The 19,601-nt window shown below is 42.8% G+C and overlaps 1 protein-coding gene across 1 annotated transcript in view; it reads right to left on the bottom strand.

Moving 5' to 3' along the window:
* Nucleotides 1-16,593, bottom strand: part of LOC138769406 (carbonic anhydrase-related protein 10-like) — a 244,988-nt gene extending 228,395 nt beyond the window's left edge. The window contains exon 1 of the mRNA XM_069947848.1: nucleotides 16,456-16,593. Within this exon, the coding sequence (XP_069803949.1) occupies nucleotides 16,456-16,519 (64 nt within the window). The 5' untranslated portion in view covers nucleotides 16,520-16,593. The remainder of the gene's footprint in view (nucleotides 1-16,455) is intronic.
* Between the last annotated feature and the right edge of the window lie 3,008 nt (nucleotides 16,594-19,601).

Raw genomic sequence — 19,601 nt, 5'->3', positions numbered from 1 at the left:
GGTTTTGCAACGGGGTATATAGTCCTACCGTTGCCATTACGTTTTCTACCCTTGGCCCTTAGTGGACCGAGGCGGACAGTCTGCCTATAGTTATGTCCTTCAACTCTCTTCTGAAGGCTCTTGTTTTCAGCTCTCTGTCTCTATTTCCCTCTGTGCAGAGTCCTTTTTTTCCTTTCTCCTATTTTCTTGTTGTTTCGGCCCTCTTCTTAGGTCTCTCTTCTTGTCCTCCCCCCCCCCTTCCTCTACTCCACTACCACCCCCTCATCCCTAGGACCACACTCAACATGTTAGCCGAGATGACCCCTCTAAAGGTCACCTCGTTGAACATTAGGGGTTTTAACAAGCCGGAGAGGAGATCTCAACTCCTATACCACATGCACAAACAGCGGGCACATGTCCTGTTATTGCAGGAAACTCATTTCAAAACTGGCCATATCCCAGCCATGCCGAACAGGTATTTCCCTCAGTGGTACCACAGCACAAATCCCGAAGCCAAGACAAAAGGCGTCAGCATAGGCATCCATAAGTCTTTGCCGGCAATGGTACTCGACACGCTAGCAGATTCGGGGGGTCGATATCTTTTTCTGAACTTGCAGGTTGCGGGACGTCTGTTTACCATTGCTAACTTCTACTTTCCCAATCATCAGCAGGTACAAATGGGACATCAGTTCATGGAGGAGCTGGCCGGGTTCTCGGAGGGACTTCTGATCACGGCTGGAGACTTCAACTTGGTCTTGGACCGAGTACTTGATTCTTCTTCGGGCAGGTCTGCACTATCACCTTCCCAGGTGCGTTCTTTTAAGAATCTCCTCTTTAAACACAGGTTGGTTGATATTTGGCGGATCCTGCACCCGGGGGTGAGGGATTATACCTTCTACTCCAGAGTGCACGATTCCTACAGCAGGATAGACTATTTTATAAATGACCACCACCTGCTCTCCTGGCACCCCCACTCTTCCATAGATCCCATGACATGGGCTGATCACTCCCCAATCACCCTGACACTTACCCTTCCCGACGCTGCTACTCGGGAGTGGTCTTGGAGGTTGAATCCCAACCTACTTAAAGATGTCGCTTGTCAGGCTGATGTCAGGCAGGCAATAATGGACTTTCTCTCAACCCATGCCACTGACAACACTTCCTTAACTTTCCAGTGGAAGGCACTTAAGTGCGTGCTAAGAGGAGTATTTATTAGTCATGGATCTAGACTAAAAAAGGAAATGCCGCTAAAATTCAGCAACTTGTTTCCAAAATTCATGAGGGGGAAATGATACATAAGCGTGACCAGGACCCCTCGGTGTTGGCCGCCCTTATAGCTGATAGGAGTCAACTTCTTCAATTACTAGACAAGAAACATGCTCGCTTTAAGAAGCGGATGAAATGCTTCTTTTACGAACATTCTAATAAATGTGGGGCGTCCCTGGCCAAATTTCTACATCCCAGACTAGCGACCACGTTTGTTCCTTCATTGAAGCATGCGAATAGCGGAATCAGCCATAAGCCTGCTGAAATAGTAGGGGCATTTCGGGAATACTACCGATCTCTATACAATCTAAAAGGCCCCTTGGCAGACATGGACCCTCGGTCTTTCCAGTATAGGGTGGACTCCTATGTTGCAGCTACAGGCCTACAGACACTTCCTTCGGAAGCAGCATCAGACCTAGAGAGCACATTCTCAGACACAGAGCTGGCGGCAGTCATTAAAGACATGCCTAACGGAAAGAGTCCTGGACCCGATGGGTACACTGCACAATTTTATAAACTCTTCGCTCCTTTGTTGATCCCTTTTCTGGCCAAAGTCTTAAATTCCATCTCTCCCTCCTGCCCTTTTCCTCGCCAGGCCCTAATGGCCACAATAGTTGTACTCCCCAAGCCAGGGAAAGATGAGTCCTTCTGCTGCAATTACCGGCCTATCTCACTTATCAACGCGGACATCAAATTTTTCTCAAAACTGATCCCCAATAGACTATCTACATATCTACCCACGTTAATCCACACCGACCAGGTGGGGTTTGTCCCCGGGAGGAAGGCCAGGGATAATATAAATAAAACTATTTTCTTACTTTCCCACGCAGACTATGATCCCAGGCTAAGATCCCAGATTGCCTTGTCTCGGTCGATGCCGAAAAGGCATTCGACCGAGTACACTGGTCATTCCTGCGTTCCACCCTGTCCCAGGTTGGCCTGGGGGAAGGCCTCATAGGCAGAATTTGGGCCCTCTATGACAGCCCGATGGCTAGAGTTCGGGTTAACGGTCTCCTGTCTGCTCCCCTCACCATAGCCAATGGCACCAGACAGGGGTGTCCTCTGTCACCCATGCTGTACGTATTGGTGATGGAGCATTTGGCGGTGGCCCTCAGGGACTGTCCAGATATTACGGGCATAACAGTAGTAGGCTCCCAATACAAACTGGCTTTATATGCCGACGATTTGCTACTTTATATCACCAATCCCCTAGTTTCTTTTCCTGCACTTCTGAGAGAGTTCGAGAGATTTGGGCAGGTCAGCAATTTTAAAGTAAACTATTCGAAAACGGAGGTGCTCAATGCCTCCCTCCCGCAGACCCTGAAATCTCGCCTCCACAATGATTTCTCTTTTAAATGGAAAGATGAGGCAATCAAATACTTAGGGTTACCCACCGACCTCTCCACTATTTATTTTTTCCTCAAACTACCCCCCCCCCCCCCCCCCGTCTTGGCACGTACCAAGGCGGAATTGACCGCCTAAAACCGTTGTTGTCATGGTTAGGGAGGATAAGCGCGATTAAAATGGATATCCCAGATTTTTATACTTCTTCTAAGCGCTACCAATTACTGTCCCTTGCTCCTTTCTGAAACAGCTGTAAGCGATTTTCACTAAATTCATCTGGGGCTCCCTCCGACCACGACTAAAGTTCAAAACACTTACTCGACATAAACTGTCCAGGGGGGCTGGACTTCTAGATTTATCCCTTTATTACAAAGCTGCAATCTTGATGAGACTGGTGGACCGGTTCCATAATGCTGGGGCGAAGCAGTGGGTTGGACTGGAGGCGAAGCTTTCTCCGCTCAATCTGAGATCGCTACCTTGGGTTTTACCCATTCACAGACCTGCCATGGAGTCCTTTCCATACCTAACACGCTGCTTCCTCCAGATCTGGGACAGACTATTACCTCGCTACTCCCTTTCCTCCCGCCCGGGCATCATGAGCCTCTTGTTTGATAACCCAGCCTTTTCCCCTGCAGTTGGGAGGGACACTTTCTTACTGTGGTCAGCCTCTGAGGGTGCCAGGTTGAGCCAGGTGCTGGGAGGGAATCCGTCCCTACACCCCCTTCCTAAAAGCATTTCTTTTACTCCACTTTCCCAATGGGATCCTGGCGGCCTCCTCTGATCTGGAATCCATGCTCCTGCAATGTTCCCCCCCTGCTCAAGTCATCTCCCAGTTATATCAGATATTGATGGAGAAGGATGTGGATAGAGATCTTACTAGAGATCTTATGTTTATGTCAGCATGGGAGCGTGACCTTAATGTCTCCTTCTCGGAAGCTGACAAGCTAAAAATGTTCACTTTAACCCACAAACTCCCTACTGCCTGTGTTGCACAAGAGAAGAACTTTAAAATTTTGACCAGATGGTACAGATGCCCGCAACTTCTGCATCGTTGCTATCCGTCCGTCCCGGAAACCTGCTGGCGGTGCGAGGCGGAGGTTGGCTCGATGCTGCACATTTGGTGGGATTGTAGGAGATACGGCCATTTTGGAATGAGGTATTTAATATTTACACTCAAGTTACTGGCAAGCAAATTACTCCGACACCTGCTGTTACTTTGCTTTCCTTAATCCCTGGTCAGACCTCCGCTATCAGAAAGGGACTGCTACGCCCCTTTCTGACGGCCCCCAGGGCAGTCATACCTAGACATTGGAAGTCCACAGCTCCTCCATCCATTGCGGAGTGGGCTTTAGAAATTGACTTTTTATTCCGTATGGAGACCCTGATGGCGGAGGAGCACTATCAGGGATCGAAGGTTGATCGACTATGGCTTCCATGGTCGACATACAAAGATAGCCCTGCCTTTGTCTCACACCTGGCTTAGGCCATGTTGGCATGCTTCTGATGGATCCGGCGATACGACATAGTATTCTGATTATGGTCCTTACCTCCAAAGTCCTCCCCCCTCCTCCTCCCATACCCTTCCCCCCCCCCCCCCGCCTTTTCCTTCTTTCGCTTTCTCTGTACGCTTCCCTTTGCTACTTTCACCTAAGCGGATTATGGCTACCTACTTCTCTTAGTTCATTCTTGCCCTCTCCTCTTTATCTACTTGCTCTTAATTGAACAGTTGTTTCGAGTCACGATACAGATATACTACGTAGTTATCTGTGTTATTCTGTTCCTCATGCTTGCATTACTTGTACGCGGGTGTATAATTTCTAGAGGGATGGGAGGGGTTAGCATAAATGTTTTATTGGCTCCAAGTTCAGGGTCACCTACCTCCCACTGTGCCTTCATGGTTATACTGGTACTCGCATTTTGTATCTTATTGCCTTATACTGTAATGATTTCTTTTTGCAAGGGCTGCGTCCCTTAACACACATCTTGTCCTTGTTCTGTTTATTGAAAATGTCTTAACAAATACTGATTAACACAAAAAAAAGAAAAAAAAATTAAAGGGTGTGTCCACCATGCCCTGCACCTGTGTCCTTCTTAGAGTGGTATTACACGGGCCGATGGGGCCCCGATAATACCTGTAAACAAGCAGCGATCTACTAGATCGTCGCTCATTTATTGGACCTATTGTTAAACGTTACCGATGTCCTTTCAGCCCTTGCTAAACCCTTTAAGGACCGTGCTAACTTTCGTTTTTGCGTTTTCGCTTTTTTCCTCCATGTGCTTAAAAGGCCATAGCACTTGCATTTTACACCTACAGACCCACATGAGCCCTTATGTTTTTGCGTCACTAATTGTACTTCGCAATGACAGGCTGAATTTTTCCATAAAATATGCTGCGAAACCAGAAAAAAATTATATGCGCAGTGAAATTGAAAAAAAAAACGCAATTATTTTTCTTTGGGGGGGCTTCATTTTTACGCTGTGTGTCCTATGGAAAAACTTAGTTGTTATATATGTTCCTCAAGTCATTACGATTAAAACGATATGTAACATGTATAACTTTTATTGTATCTGATGGCCTGTAAAAAATTAAAACCATTGTTAACAAATATACATTCCTTAAAATCGCTCTATTCCCAGGCTTATAGCGCTTTTATCCTTTGGTCTATGGGGCTGTGTCAGGTGTCATTTTTTGCGCCATGATGTGTTCTTTCTATCGGTACCTTGATTGCGCATATGCGACTTTTGGATCGCTTTATATTACATTTTTTCTGGATTTGATGCGACCAAAAACGCGCAATTTTGCACTTTGGGATTTTTTTGCGCTTACACAGTTTACCGTGCGAGATCAGGAATGTGATTAATTAATAGTTCGGGCGATTACGCACGTGGCGATAGCAAACATGTTTATTTATTTTTATTTGTAAAATGGGAAAAGGGGGGTGATTCAGATTTTTATTAGTGGAGGGGATTTTTTATTAATAAAAACACTTTTTTTAACTTTCCCTTACAGTAATATGAAGCCCCCTGGGGGACTTCTATATACACAGAACTGATCTCCCATTGAGATCAATCCTGTGTATATAATTGAGCAATGATCCATCAGATCGGTGCTCTATTATAGTGGTCTGCTGTAGACCATCTGAATAGATTGCTGAGCCGGGATCAGCGTCATTCCGACGCTGAGCCCCGGCCGGCTCATTAGAACGGATCTCCCCTCCGCGATCGCATCGCGGGGGGGAGATCCCCCACTGGACACCAGGGAGAGGGGGCACAGCTGCTATTCAAATGCGGCTAATACACGCGGTCCCTGGCTGTACTTAGCAACCGGGGACCGCGCGCTGCAGAGAGGGCTCACGCCGGGAGCCCTCTCTGTTTACTCTTAACGGCCGCATGACGGGTATACCCGTCATGAGTCGTTAAGAGGTTAAGGATATAATAATATTTATAGAGGAGCATAACAGAATATGCAAATATCTGGTACCAAAGGTATCAGAAAATTAAAGGAGAAGTTTGGCAGATTATAAAATCTGGCAGCCGGCAGGTGCAGGGGGGAAACTTACCACTTAAATTCACTAACTTACCTCCCTCTGTGCTCCCGCTGGGCTCCGGGATCTCTGGAGCTGACACGACAAGACCCGGTTGATGGACTGGCTGCTCAGCCAGTCAGATCCTGGGGCGGGACGCTGCTCCAGTGACTGATTAGCTGAGCAGCCAGTCCATCAGCTAGGACAGGCATTTTCACCCGAGTGAAACTTGAGGGAAAATGCCTTCCGACGGGGGTCCCGTGGCTGGTTCCGCCGCTCACCGTGAGCAAGGGGAGAGGTAAGTTAGTACTTGTAATCGATTTCCCCCCTGCCCCTGCTGGATTTTATAATCCGCCGGCCTTCTCCTTTAAGTGACTTCAAAAGTCACTTAGACAAACATAGGGTTGGAGATTGGATTTCCCTTCTTTTTTTTACTGGACGGAACTGTGCAGTGAGAAGCCAACGTCTACAAAGGTGAATACTCAAATACGTACCACTATTTTAATTCACCTACTTATTTGCAGCATTATGCTAATGTCTACGCAATGAGATAAGTTATGTGAAACAGACTGTATGTGGTCCTGTCCCCCTGTATACTGGTATAACAGATGGATTTGTTATACAACATTAGTCATCATGGTTAGCACTACGTATTCGATTAAAATTCGTTTTAAATCACACTAATTTTCTGATTCCTTTGGAGCCAGGTATTTGCAAATTCACTTGCACTCCTTTATACATATTATTATATTCTTCTTTTACTTACTGCGGTTATCAAGGTCCCGCAGCATAGTGAGCGGCAATAGTGTGTCTGCGCTCGTGACCTTTTTTTTTTTTTTTTTTGCCTTAATTTGCTAATTGAATGTATTTGCAAAAATATTCAACTCTCATGCCCTAGAAGTATCACTATGTTGAGATGACAATACCCCTTTGAGCAGTAACTGGCTTGATAAATTTAAAATAAATGCATAATATGTTAAATATATCCTGTAAAACACATAAAATATAATAATGTTTTCAAACAGAGCTGCTGATTTCAGGAAAACACTGCCCTAAGTAAACTTACTAAGTAAAGTTATCTTACAATTCACAAGGCCAAAGAGTAGCCATGGTCTGACTCGCCCCATAGTAATAGCTCTCATAAATATAGAACAGGCATTAGAAAGACTGAGAAAAAAGTCCATCACAGGGTTACAAAATGATAAGTGGTTTGTCAGGCAAGGGCTGTGAAGGAAGACAAGATACAGCAAATGTGCTCAGTCTGCAAAGCTGCCAAGGACCACCAGCAAATAGTTTAGGACATTCCTCCATTTCAGACCACAAATTGGATTAATGAACCGGCAGCCAGCTTTCCAAATTCAAAAGCATCTCTTTAATATCTTATACATTAATAATAATTTATTACAAACACTACATCTGACAGCGTGGTACAGCTTTACTAGTGGTGTGACGTGCTTTAGAAAATATTGATATGAATAAAGATAAGTAATGATTTATTCTGTATGAATGTAGATTATATGACTTCTAAGGACCCTTCTTTATGATGCCCATATGTCCTTATACGTCCTCAATGGCTATGGTCTGAAAGGGGTACTCCAACAGCATAAGGGTATAAAAAAAAAAAGCATTGCTTGCCTATCTGCTCCAGTTCTGACACCACCAAAAATCTGTATGTTTTTCAAGATTGTAATTCATCCCTCCCCCCACCCTGTCAGTCTGTCCTCTCACTATAACATTTCAATATACAGCAGGCTATTTCTCTGCATTGACAGAGCAAAGCATCATCAATATACCCCATGTAGCTACATCCTTCATAGAAACATCTGCCTTGCCCCTAAATAATTTGTATATATAACAGCAAAACTCTGCATGATACAATCCTGCTGCACATACTAATAGTGTTATACCACAGCCAAATAATCCCTCCACACCATGACCACATATACTGTATCTACTGCCAAGACCAATATAACTAATATTACCCCCATACAGTGCCGATATAGTGGCAGATACTAGTTACTAGGAGCTCTGCAACCCATAGAACTTATTACAGTGCAGTTACATCCAGTGACTCACAGGTGACATCTTCTTTTATCCATTACATTACCCAGTGATAGTAATAGTAATAATAATAGATAATAACAATAATGCCCCCCAGCACCTCATGTAATGCTCCCACTTTGCCCCATCTTGCAATAATGCCAACTTACAGCAATAATGCCCCTTGTGCCCCCATGTAATAATGTCTCCTTGCTCCCATGCCTATCTTAAGCATAAGCTTTTGTGCAAAGCCCCTACAAAGCTGCAGATACAAATGACATTACAAAACAGATATTGCATGAAGTCAACCCACAGCAACACAAAATACATCTTTATTATACATTTAATACAATATATACATATAGAAAAAGGTATAATGCTAATGCATACAAGTCTTAAACTAAAAAAGTTACACAGTCAAATAATGGACAAGCAGCAAAAAAGCCCATTTCAGGTATTAATAAAAAAACATAATAAGGCAAGAAACTACCCATAGCTATTCTGTGTATTAGACTGAATACCAAGTGTGTTCTGCATCTAATGTTTTCTCAGGCTTGAAATAATTAATAAAAGACAGTAGCACCAGGGATGTTACTCTATTTAGTGACTATATTCTATTGATCTGTAATAATAACATTCTTGTAGACATCAGGACTTACTATGGGAGATCAATACAATATGTAGTCATATTTGACTCTGTCCTGCTAACAAGAAGGGTCATTTTGACTGAATGCTCAGTTGTATTATTGAGGCTATTGAGTGTACTGACTGCCTGTGGTATTGTATTTCTATGTGTGTGTTCTGTGTATATACTGTATACCAGTTAGCTAAAACATTAAAATCATGGAGAGAGATGACAAATAGCACTCAAAATAGACTTAAATCATCTCATAATGATGGCATTTGTCAAGGGGTTGGATAGGTCATAGGTCAAATGAATAGGGAGATCTTGAACATTACATAATACATTGGAAGCAGGAAAAATAGGCAAAAAAAAACAACAACAAAAAACTGAAAAATTATCTAGCAAATAATATAGGGAAGGTATGAGAACACAAATTGCAGCTTGCTGTGTATGAGGCTGCATATCTGCAGGCCTGTCAGGGAACCCATACTGACTCCCATGACCAAAAGTGGCTGAAATGGGCATTAGAAAATCATATCTTGTCTACAGAGCAATAAAAGAAGATGGTCTGGTTCGATAAACAATGTTCTGCTTTGAAACCTTGGGTCCTAAATTTTATGTGATTATTGCATTGATATATGCCATATACAGAAGGGGTGTAGCTATAGGGATGCAAAGAGTATGGTTGCACCTGGGATAAGGAGCCTGAAGGTTAACTTGATGCCCACCAGCTTCCTCTGATCTACATCACTAAATAGCAACAATATTCTCTAAGGACATTGGCCTCTTTTAGTAGTACTGTATATTTACTACTACAGATGAGTGAACCAAATTTTAAAACTTTTAGAAAGTTTGTAACATGTTCCTAAATATGGCAGCCACACAATTTAATTGCGCTCCACTGGTGTTCTACTACGATTCTCCCGTGCCTCCAGCCACCTCTAGCCTGCTTAGCCGAACAGTAACTCAGAGGGGTCAGTGCGGCAGCCAGTGATTGACTCCTAAGATTACAGTGGCAGCCTGCTAAGCCAATCATTGGCCATGGCGCTGGCCCATCTCAGTCATTCTATGGTTGCTGAGGTGGCTGTCACTCTTGTCTTAGGAATGACAGCCCGTGTAGCCAGTCACTGACTGACTGAGATTGGACAGTGCCACGGCCAGTGATTGGCTGAGCGGGCTATCACTCCTGAGACGATAGTGACAGCCCGCTCAGCAAATCACTGACTGGCTGAGAAGGAACAGCGCAGCAGCCAGTGATTGGCTGAGCAGGCTGTCACTATCATCTCGGGAGCTGATAAGCTGACTGTCCTGTTGCAGTCAGTGACTGAAACTAAACGGGCTGGAGGCAGCTGCAGGGGACAGAAAGGACTGGAGAAAGAAGATGCTGGGGGAGCAGGGAAAGGTAAGTATAGTGAGTGAACTTACTGAACTGCTCTAAAACAGTTAAGTAAGGTTGGTTTGGACAAACCCAAACTTTCCCTCACAGTTCAGCAAACCTGTCAAACCAAAGTTTTGAAAGGTTTGCTTATCTCTATTTTCTACCTACTAAACATTAAAATTGTTCAGAGGTCATTTATGAACATGATAAAAAAAGTTACCCTTGTTAACCTCAAACTTTTTTAGATCTCAATTCAATCAGGCATTTGTGGGATAATCTGGAAATAAAAATCCAATTAATACCCTTTATGTCATATGGGGCCTAATGTGTTGCAATCATGAAAAAAAAACTTTTGCTGGGCCATTGCAAAAGTTTTGATTAGATAGGTCTAGGTGGTCCGATCCCGATCAATTGCTAGAATGAATGGAGACACCTACAGTTAGTAAAGTCCATCTCCTGCAGCAAGCAGAAAGAGGAGTACAGAAGCCAATGTGTGTCTAACAGGTGTATTGGTGGGGATCTGAACAAAAAGACCCTGGCCCTTAAAACTTTTGACATGTCCCTATGGCATGTCTACATTTTTTAAAATTTTATTTTATTGGTGACGTGTGACAGATTCCTCAGTACACCTTCAAAGTATTGGTGGCACAACAAGGACCTACAAAATATTAGGTTTTAATTTTATTTCTTATTGTTGTATATGCTAATATAGTGCTTACAAGGGTTGTAGAAAATATCTAGAACACCCCTATTTTTTGCATAATTAAATTGTACTCTAAGGCCTAATTCACACATCAGTTGTTCTGTTCGCAAATGCGGACACGCAAATGCGGACAGAACATGAAACCAATGTTATCCTATGGCCCCGTTCACACATCCGTACGTGTATACGGGGCCACGATCCGTGCCGCAGAAAAACGGACATGCTGTAATGCGGACCGTTTTTTTTGCTGCACGGATCGCTGGGGTAACGATGTGTGAACGTAGTGCTCCATGAAGCACGGAGCACTACGGATGCACATACGGTAGTGCGGTCCGTGGCCACGGACTGCAGTACGGGTGTGTGAATGTGGCCTAACTGACACACCTGCCTGCCATCACTCCTTTGCTTTCTTTGACTTCCAAAATGTTGGAATTGGTTTATTGGGTATGTATAGACAGGTTTCTCACATAAAAAAATATATGGGAGACAGTGTGTTACCTGACACATAATATTGGATGTACATTATGTTAGAGTTTTAAGGCTATGTTCACACAATATACTGTATGTGAATTGGAGAATCCACATGGAAATCCATGTGTTATCAACATCCTACTGTATTTAATGCACTATAGTTCATACAGTGCAGATTTCTTCCCTTGTGGATTTAAAATCTGTGTTGTAGAGTAAAAATAAGTGACATGTCACTCATTGAAGTGGATTCTGTGTGGAAACCCAGTGGGTAGCCTCATTAAATACAGCTAATCCATGCTGAAATCCCTGACATATCCAAATGCAAATCCACTGAAGAATCTGAGCCTTTGCCTTTTCTTCTGCAGATTCTCCTCCAAATCCATGGCAGATTTCTCATGGACATAGCCTACATACAGTGTGCAAGCAAATCAGATATTTTATCACACAAAATATGTGTCAGTATAACTCAACTATGTATTGATCTGGCTATAGAAGGAGAACAGGTGTCAGGTTCCCTTATATGTCCTGCTGTAATTCACATCTATTTTGCCTGTGCTGTGCTTTTTGTTGACATGAGAAACCATATATGCAAAAAAAGAGCCTGTGAAGCCTCATTTAAAAGTCTCGAAACATAGGTGTCATGATCACGCCTGAAAAGGCATCAGTGCCACCCTCTGCTGCGAAGATTAGACCTCTTCGCCAAAGACTGCGATTTTGGCCATAATCTTCCATTTATTCTGTGTTTAGTTTGCCTTGTTTTTGCCCTGTCTGAACTGTGTCTTATTCCTTCTGTCTGCTAATTGTTTTCCCGGCACCACCCGTGTCTGTGCTTCTAAGCTTCCCTGGTCATGTAACGGTTAACCTGCCTTTGCCTCAGTGATTGACAGCTGGTCCCTCCTATCATCTTCTGGACTTGGTTCCTGGTGTCCTATTTAAGATTTCAGCTTCTGCCTGTGCCTTGCCGGTTATTGACTTAGTCTCTGCCTGCTTGTGTGTTCTGTTTTCTGGTTTCTCCTGACTCCTGCTTAGTATTTTTGACCTCCCTTGTTTGCCACCTGCCCCTGACCTTATTGCCTGTTTTCTGACTACTCTTTTGGATCCTGATTTTGTACCTTTGCTGCCAGACTGTTGTGACTCGGATTGCTGACTATTCTTTATTGTGTTTTGTCTGTCTGTCTTGTCTTTTTGTCCCACCAAGCCAGTGCAGGGACCGTCGCCCAGTTGCTGCCCTAGGGTTTAGCCTAGGGGGGCAAGTAGGTAGTCAGTGGGCGGGGCTGAGCTTAGGGCTCACTGTCTCTGTGTGTTTGGTGTGACGGGTCGTGACAATAGGACTAGCCAGATCATGTATGAAAACCACCAAAACCACCATATTAAGTGGCCCTGTAAGTCAATGTAATGACCAGTGAAAAACCAAGGCTGGGTATCCATCTACAGACAGTTGTTTCGGGGTGTTTCCCCTCATCAGAGTGGAGCAGGATTCTGGCAAGGTGGGAGCAATGCCTAGAGGAGCCAAAAGGGAAACAGATCACTGATCTCAGGGAGACCAGCCAAAGATAACATTGTTGGCTGCTGGTTAAAGTGCTCAATACACTGAAATCCTAGATGCATTGTTCCCTGGTAAATAAATGAATTTGCAATTCTAAATGTCATGTTCATGGGGGTATTCCTTCCTAGTGTATGTGTCCTTCCATTGGTGTACTAATTCAAGAGAGCACAACAGATACAAGTAAGCTCTAAGGATATCTATGTATATACTATAAGGCTGGGTTCCCATACAGTATATTTCAGTCAGAATTTTGGTCCTCATACAAAACCAGGAGTGGATTGAAAACAAAGGCTCTGTTCACACAATGTTGAAATTGAGTGGATGGCCGCAATTTAACGGCAAATATTTGTTGTTATTTAATCCCTAGACGACCCTAGGCGTACCTGTACATCCAGGGCCGCCTAAGGATGTTCAGAGCGGGGCCGTTCGGTGGCTGCATTTTGAACCGCCGCGGTTCCGGGTGCCGCATGTAGCCCGGGGCCGCGGCTATTAGCGGACACGGTCCGATCGCTGTGCCCGCTAATTAAGTAATCAGATGCAGCTATCAAAGTTGACAGCTGCATCTGATTACTTGTATGCAGCCATCCCTGGTGTCTAGTGGTGTCTATAACAAGTCAGTTTTACCCCAGGGCGAGCGGTGTAAAAACGAAAAAACCCCAAATAAAAGCAATGTGTTGTTTTTTTTTTCAATTTCACCACACATTGATTTTTTTCTGGTTTCGCAGTGTACTTTATGAAAAAAATTCAGCCTGTCATTGCAAAGTACAATTAGTAGCGCAAAAAATTAGCTCTCATGTGGGTTTCTAGGTGAAAAAATGCAATTGCTATGGCCTTTTAAGCACAAGGAGTAAAAAAACCGAAAACACAAAAATATAAATTGGCCCAGTCCTCTAAGGGTTAAAAACAAAGGCTGTTGTATTGAAATAATGGCAGTTATTTACCGTTATAAGGCGGCCATCCACTCAATTTCAACATTGTGTGAACAGATCCTTTCTTTGTTTTCAATCCACTCCTGGTTGAGGTTGCAAAATATTGACTGAAATATAATGTGTGGGAACACAGCCTAAGGCCATGTTCACACGTCGTAAGAGACCAGCCATTCCGTGAAGCGACCGGGTCACGGAACGGCCAGTCTCTGAACACATCATCCCAGCCGGTATTGCCGGATGATCTTTATGGCCGCAGAGTTCTGATGTGGGCGCATCCATGCGCGCCCGCATCAGAACTCCCTACTGCACACTGTGGAGTGAGCGGCCGGAGCTGCTCGCTATACAGGGTGCACTGACATGGTTTTCTACTGCCGCTATTCAATGAATAGTGGCCGCAGAAAACTGACATGTCAGTTGTTTGTGGAGCCGCGAGAGATCCCGGCCGGAGTGTAGATTATGTGTATACACTCTGGTCAGGATACCATAGACAGCAATGCAACGTATATTCTCGAAAGAATCACGACCGTTGTACAACGGCTGTGATTTTACGAAAATATACGTTGTGTGAACATAGCCTGCCTGTGTAAAGAGTAATCAGGTGACCTAGGCAGTATTTGCCATTAGACACTGAGGGCCTGTGATGAGCACCTTTGATGTAACAACTGCCACATTGCTGTGGCCTTAAAAAAAAATGAATTCCTCATTGGGTAAATATGACTCCTGTGGAATCACCCTAATGCTAAGGACAGCACTAGCTGTAAATATGACCCTATCGGTGACCAATAGTTGGCAAACGTGGCATCTTCTCATTGTAATACAGAGAATGATGCACAATCTACCAAATGCAAAAACTCCCATAAGTATATATGTACACGTTATCACAGAGATTGCATTAAAGTTTTCCTTTCTCTTGGTCCAGTATGTTTTGTTCACTAACTATAGGCAAATTTGATGTGAATTATTGACTGAGAACTATATGAATATTCACTAAGCTACTTGTATACAGACGTTCAAAGCCTTGCAAACTCCTGGGAGTGTATACTACTTTGAGTATTCGGAGCTCATTTCATCAAAAGGCTTCAGGGTTTAATGAGAAAATACAGTAGGTGGACTGTAGGTTGTGAACATGCAATTGAGGCAAAGGTTGGCCTCTATCTGCTAAGCAGTTGAGGTGTTAATTCATACCATTGACTTGTTCCTACAGATATGCCTTAAGACATTCAGCTGTATATAATATTACTTATACATATTTTATCAGCTAACCTTCAGTGTCAAAAATAGGAATAATCTCATCCTACAGTGTGTGCGCTCAGCTACAGGAGCGCTCTATGGGCTTTCCTTCTGCTTTCATTGAGGAATGGCAATCATTATGCAGAGTGCTAGTGAATGACACAGATGGTAGCATGCTAGTTGATGTATTACTTTGGAGCATACTGCACTGAGCAGAATCTGCAGAAATTCAAGTTCAAGTGTCAGTTTTAATTCACACAATTTTTTTTACAGCTTTTTTAAAGTATTAAAATATAAAATACTCATGTTTTTCCCATTTTGTAGACAGTCAACAAGTTTTTCAGGTCCAGGTACTCTGGCTATAACCTAAGGAATTATAGGTGAACTGCCTAATCCATTCTGATAATATTCTTAGTCCATATTTGCATTTAACCCTTATGATACTCCCCTCACTGTATGCACCCATACATTCTTGTAAGTCCTGTTTATTGGAGATAGGGAATCCACTATAAAGCATTTTGCAATAATTTGGGGTACTCATATTATTCCTTCATTGTAATGCTGCATATCACATTACTGTATTCTTTCTTTCAACTCTCGGGTGTACAATATCTTCCATCATCATAGTCATGTCTTCCTATAATGGCACCCAGTAGAATTATATTCTAAATTTATTACATGAAGCTTAACATTGACAAAACCTTCCTGAGTTACCATGACTTTACGAAAGGCTTTTGTCAATTGACAGAACATTTGATTGACAGCCCAAAATAGACAGATGCGCTGGCCACATAACTTTCAATGATTACAGTATTCCGATTCCCCCCTCGAAGTAAATGGTTTCTACAAGCACTCTTCATTAAAGGCAATGAGACTGGTAGGCTGGATTACATCCATTCATTGTCACATGTGGTTTGAAAAGTAGCAGGCTTCAGAGTGATCTGGGTCACTATTTCAAGGAATACGGCATAGATTTTATATCCCTGCCAAGAGAAGAAATCTAATAGTAAAGGCACTTGCTTTATACTTTATTTACCTGTCTGTGGGATTTTCATTGACAATGAGAGACATCTGCAGTCTCAAAAGCTCAGTTTGCTGAGCTGGGTAGCCACATAAACTTAATGATACACATCACTGGAGGGATGGATAGATAGATAGATAGATAGATAGATAGATATTGCACATCCCAAATGACAATTTGCAGGTGTATTAATTCTTACAATATAAAAGTTTAACTCCAGCATCTCCGTACAGTATCCACTCTTGTTACATAGGTAATAAAGTAAAAATGGAAAACACTGACATTTCCCAACCTTTGCCATAGAGATTATGAAACAGTTCCTTAAGCGTTAATAGAATGCATGCAATATTAATAATAGAGATCACCTTAGTGGCCAGTGCCCAGCATGCTATTACTTACCTGCAGTGTATATGGCAGTGCTTGCCTGAAGGATTAACACAGATCTCCAAATGAATTCCGGCATTCTGCTGCTGGTTATCCCTTCATCTCCTGAACGCTGGAAGACAGCTAGATTCCCATCAACACAAACACAGGTTGAGAGGGAAAAAAAAAAAAAAAAAAAAAGCTGCTAGTTTCCAAGAATAAGCTAACCCTTTCTGGTTCCCTCCCTTCCTTATGTTTGCTATAGTTTATAGAATGTGGTAAGAGAAAAGAGAAACTCTTCGACTGCCTATTCCGTATCCTAAACTATCAGCTCTCACTATCACTCTGCCAGGAAGAATTCCTTGGCTCTTAGAATAAACCTTCTTGTTTGATTTTCTTTTGCTCCTCCTTTTTTATTCCGTTCCTTTTCCCTTTCTCTCGCTGGCTCTGTACCTTCCAGTTACTCTCACCCTCCCCCTTTTCTTTCCTTCTTTTTTTTTTTTCTTTTGAATATATTTATTTATTTTTCTCTCTCTCTCTCTCATTCTCGTGCTGCCTCCCTTATATAATATGTGTTGATTCTTTCCCTTATGATTTCCTAGCCTGCCCTCGTTTCTGCAATCACCATCTCCTTCCTCTTCGCTTACAGATTTCTGTTCTACTTTTTATGTAGTTTTATGCATAAACTCTTCTGTTTTGAATCTTTTTAATCTGTACTCTTGTAGCTTTTCCTTTATCGCCCTCAGTAGACTCTGGGGGATTGGTAATCTATGAAACGAATGGTCCCAATGTCACATAGATAAGAAATCATCCCTGTCAATCTAACAGCTACAGATCCTGATTAGTTTATGTTATAATGCAATCAGGGTAAAAATCCTTATTTTATTTGATCAGAATATGAACCGTAAGCATTCAATAAGAATGTAAAATGAGTAGCGTGCAATAGAACAACCACAAGTTGCATAAGAAAACACACAGAGATGCACATCAAATCAATACAATGTTACTGTTCTCTAGTACTTTAATGCTGGCAGTGGGTATCATATTCACTTTTTAATATAAAGCGTTCTTGTATTATCTATTGAAGTTATCATTATTTGCTGTAGGGTGAAATAGCATCTTCTGCCCCATGAGAAATAATAGAGGGTGATGTTCAAAGTGGATTAAGGCTTTCTCTAGCACAAATCCTTCACTGCAATCATTAAGAAATTACTGGATACCAAAGGGAGCAGAACAAGATGGGAACTTATGGTATCACTGGAAATACACTTTAGGTTATAAGCTTAAAGCGAATCTTTTTTTATTTTTATTTTTTTTATCATTGTGTTGTTTTTAGGTCTATCATTCTGAGTCAATATATTTCTTCATCTGTATTATCCTTACACAGAGCACCAAATCCCCTGCATAGCTAGAGTAGTATATGATGCAACTGTAGGTTTCTGGAGCCGCCACTAGAAGGACTTTATGAGCTTACTGCATACTTCTTTATTATTGTGTTCACTATATGAGCACTGAGCACCTAGACTCCCTATAGAGATACCTGCAGCAGATTATCATTGAATTTGATCGTTGAACATTAGGGCTATGTAGAGGATTTGGAGAACAAAGCACATGTATTCATATGTGGTTTTGATGCAGTGTGATAAAGCTTACCATTACTGCCCCATGTAAATGTAGGTTTCGTTAGAACAGGGACAACACTGTCCCCAAGTACGCATGGTAAGCATTGCACATGTGTGGCCAGCACTGCACTTACTTTCTTTGGGGCTGCAAACATTTAAAAAAAACTGAAGTTTGGCAGCCCTTCATTTTTGGGTGCAATTTCCCATATAGGTGGGGGGACCCAGTTAACCTTTGAAGCTGGGAGGGTAATTTAAGGACAAGATACTTGTGACCTTACTGTGATTGACCTTCCCGACCTCACAGAGAGCAGAAACAGTGCAGAACTGACAGGCCAGGGACACTGCTTACATGAGCCAGCTCGGAAGATGGAGAGAACAGCTCCCATATAGTTTTCTGTGTCTTCAGCAAAAGCAGCAGCTCAGAAATAAGGGAAGGAGACAGAAAAGGTCATGACATGTATGGAAGGAATTGTTACTGTCCAGGTGGAGGTGTGTGTGGATTCAAAATGTATTTTACCTAACCAGATAACCCCTTTAAAGGGAGTCTGTCAGCTGCAATTCATGTTCCAAACTGCTGTCATTGTTAGATAGTTTTAAGACAAGGAGAAGCACCGTACCTTTTATATATCTGTCTGTGATTCCATAATGTAGAAAGGTGCTTTTATTACTGTACATAGGAATAATAGTCAAATAGGCTTCCCCAAGCTTAAGAAGCGCAAAAAACTGTAACACTTCCTCCCTCCCATATGTGACCCTGCTTGGGACTCGGCTTCCAGGTGTCAAATAAGCAGGAGGATGAGAGAGAGGAGACATTAGAGTTTGTATCTATTCAGAAGCTTGGGAAAACCCCTTTTAACTCTTTATACCAGAGAAGAAAAGCCTTTTTTTTCTACATCCTAGAAGCAAACACAGATATATGAAAGGTATCATGTGTCTCCTTCTCCTAAGAGCTATCTAAGGCCATGTGCAGACTACGTAAGAGACCGGCTGTTCCGTGACCCGGCCGGGTCATGGAATGGCAGGTCTCTGAAAAGATCATACCGGCCAGTAGCATACCTGCAGTACTGGCCGGATGATCTTTACAGCCGCAGAGTACTAATGCGGGCGCATCCGTGCACGCCCGCATCAGAACTCCCCACTGCACACTATGGAGCGAGCGTCCGTAGCCGGACACACTCCATATTGTGCCCTGACAGGGTTTCCTGCGGCCGCTATTCAATGAAGTGTATACTATGGGGGACAATGTATGAAAAGGTGTAAATGCCTTTTTTAGGCACAGATGGGGCAAATTGGTGCAAAAATATATGCAAATGGTATTTTTGCGAATATTTTTTCCGCATCTGCCCCATCTGCACCACCTTTGCCAAAATTTATCATTTTTTCCGTTAGCTGGCATAGGTTTCAAAATTTTTACACGGACTGGCTCCATGTGACCAGGATTTATGTAGAGGCCATGTGCCTCTACAAAAATTCACTGAGCTCCGGAGCTGTGGGGACATTTGTAAGCCCGGTGTGAACATAGCCTAACAGTGTCAGAAGTTTGGAACATGAATTACAGCT

Source organism: Dendropsophus ebraccatus, chromosome 12 (assembly GCF_027789765.1).
Source record: "Dendropsophus ebraccatus isolate aDenEbr1 chromosome 12, aDenEbr1.pat, whole genome shotgun sequence".
NCBI lineage: Eukaryota > Metazoa > Chordata > Amphibia > Anura > Hylidae > Dendropsophus > Dendropsophus ebraccatus.
This window is presented reverse-complemented; position numbering and strand designations above follow the sequence as displayed.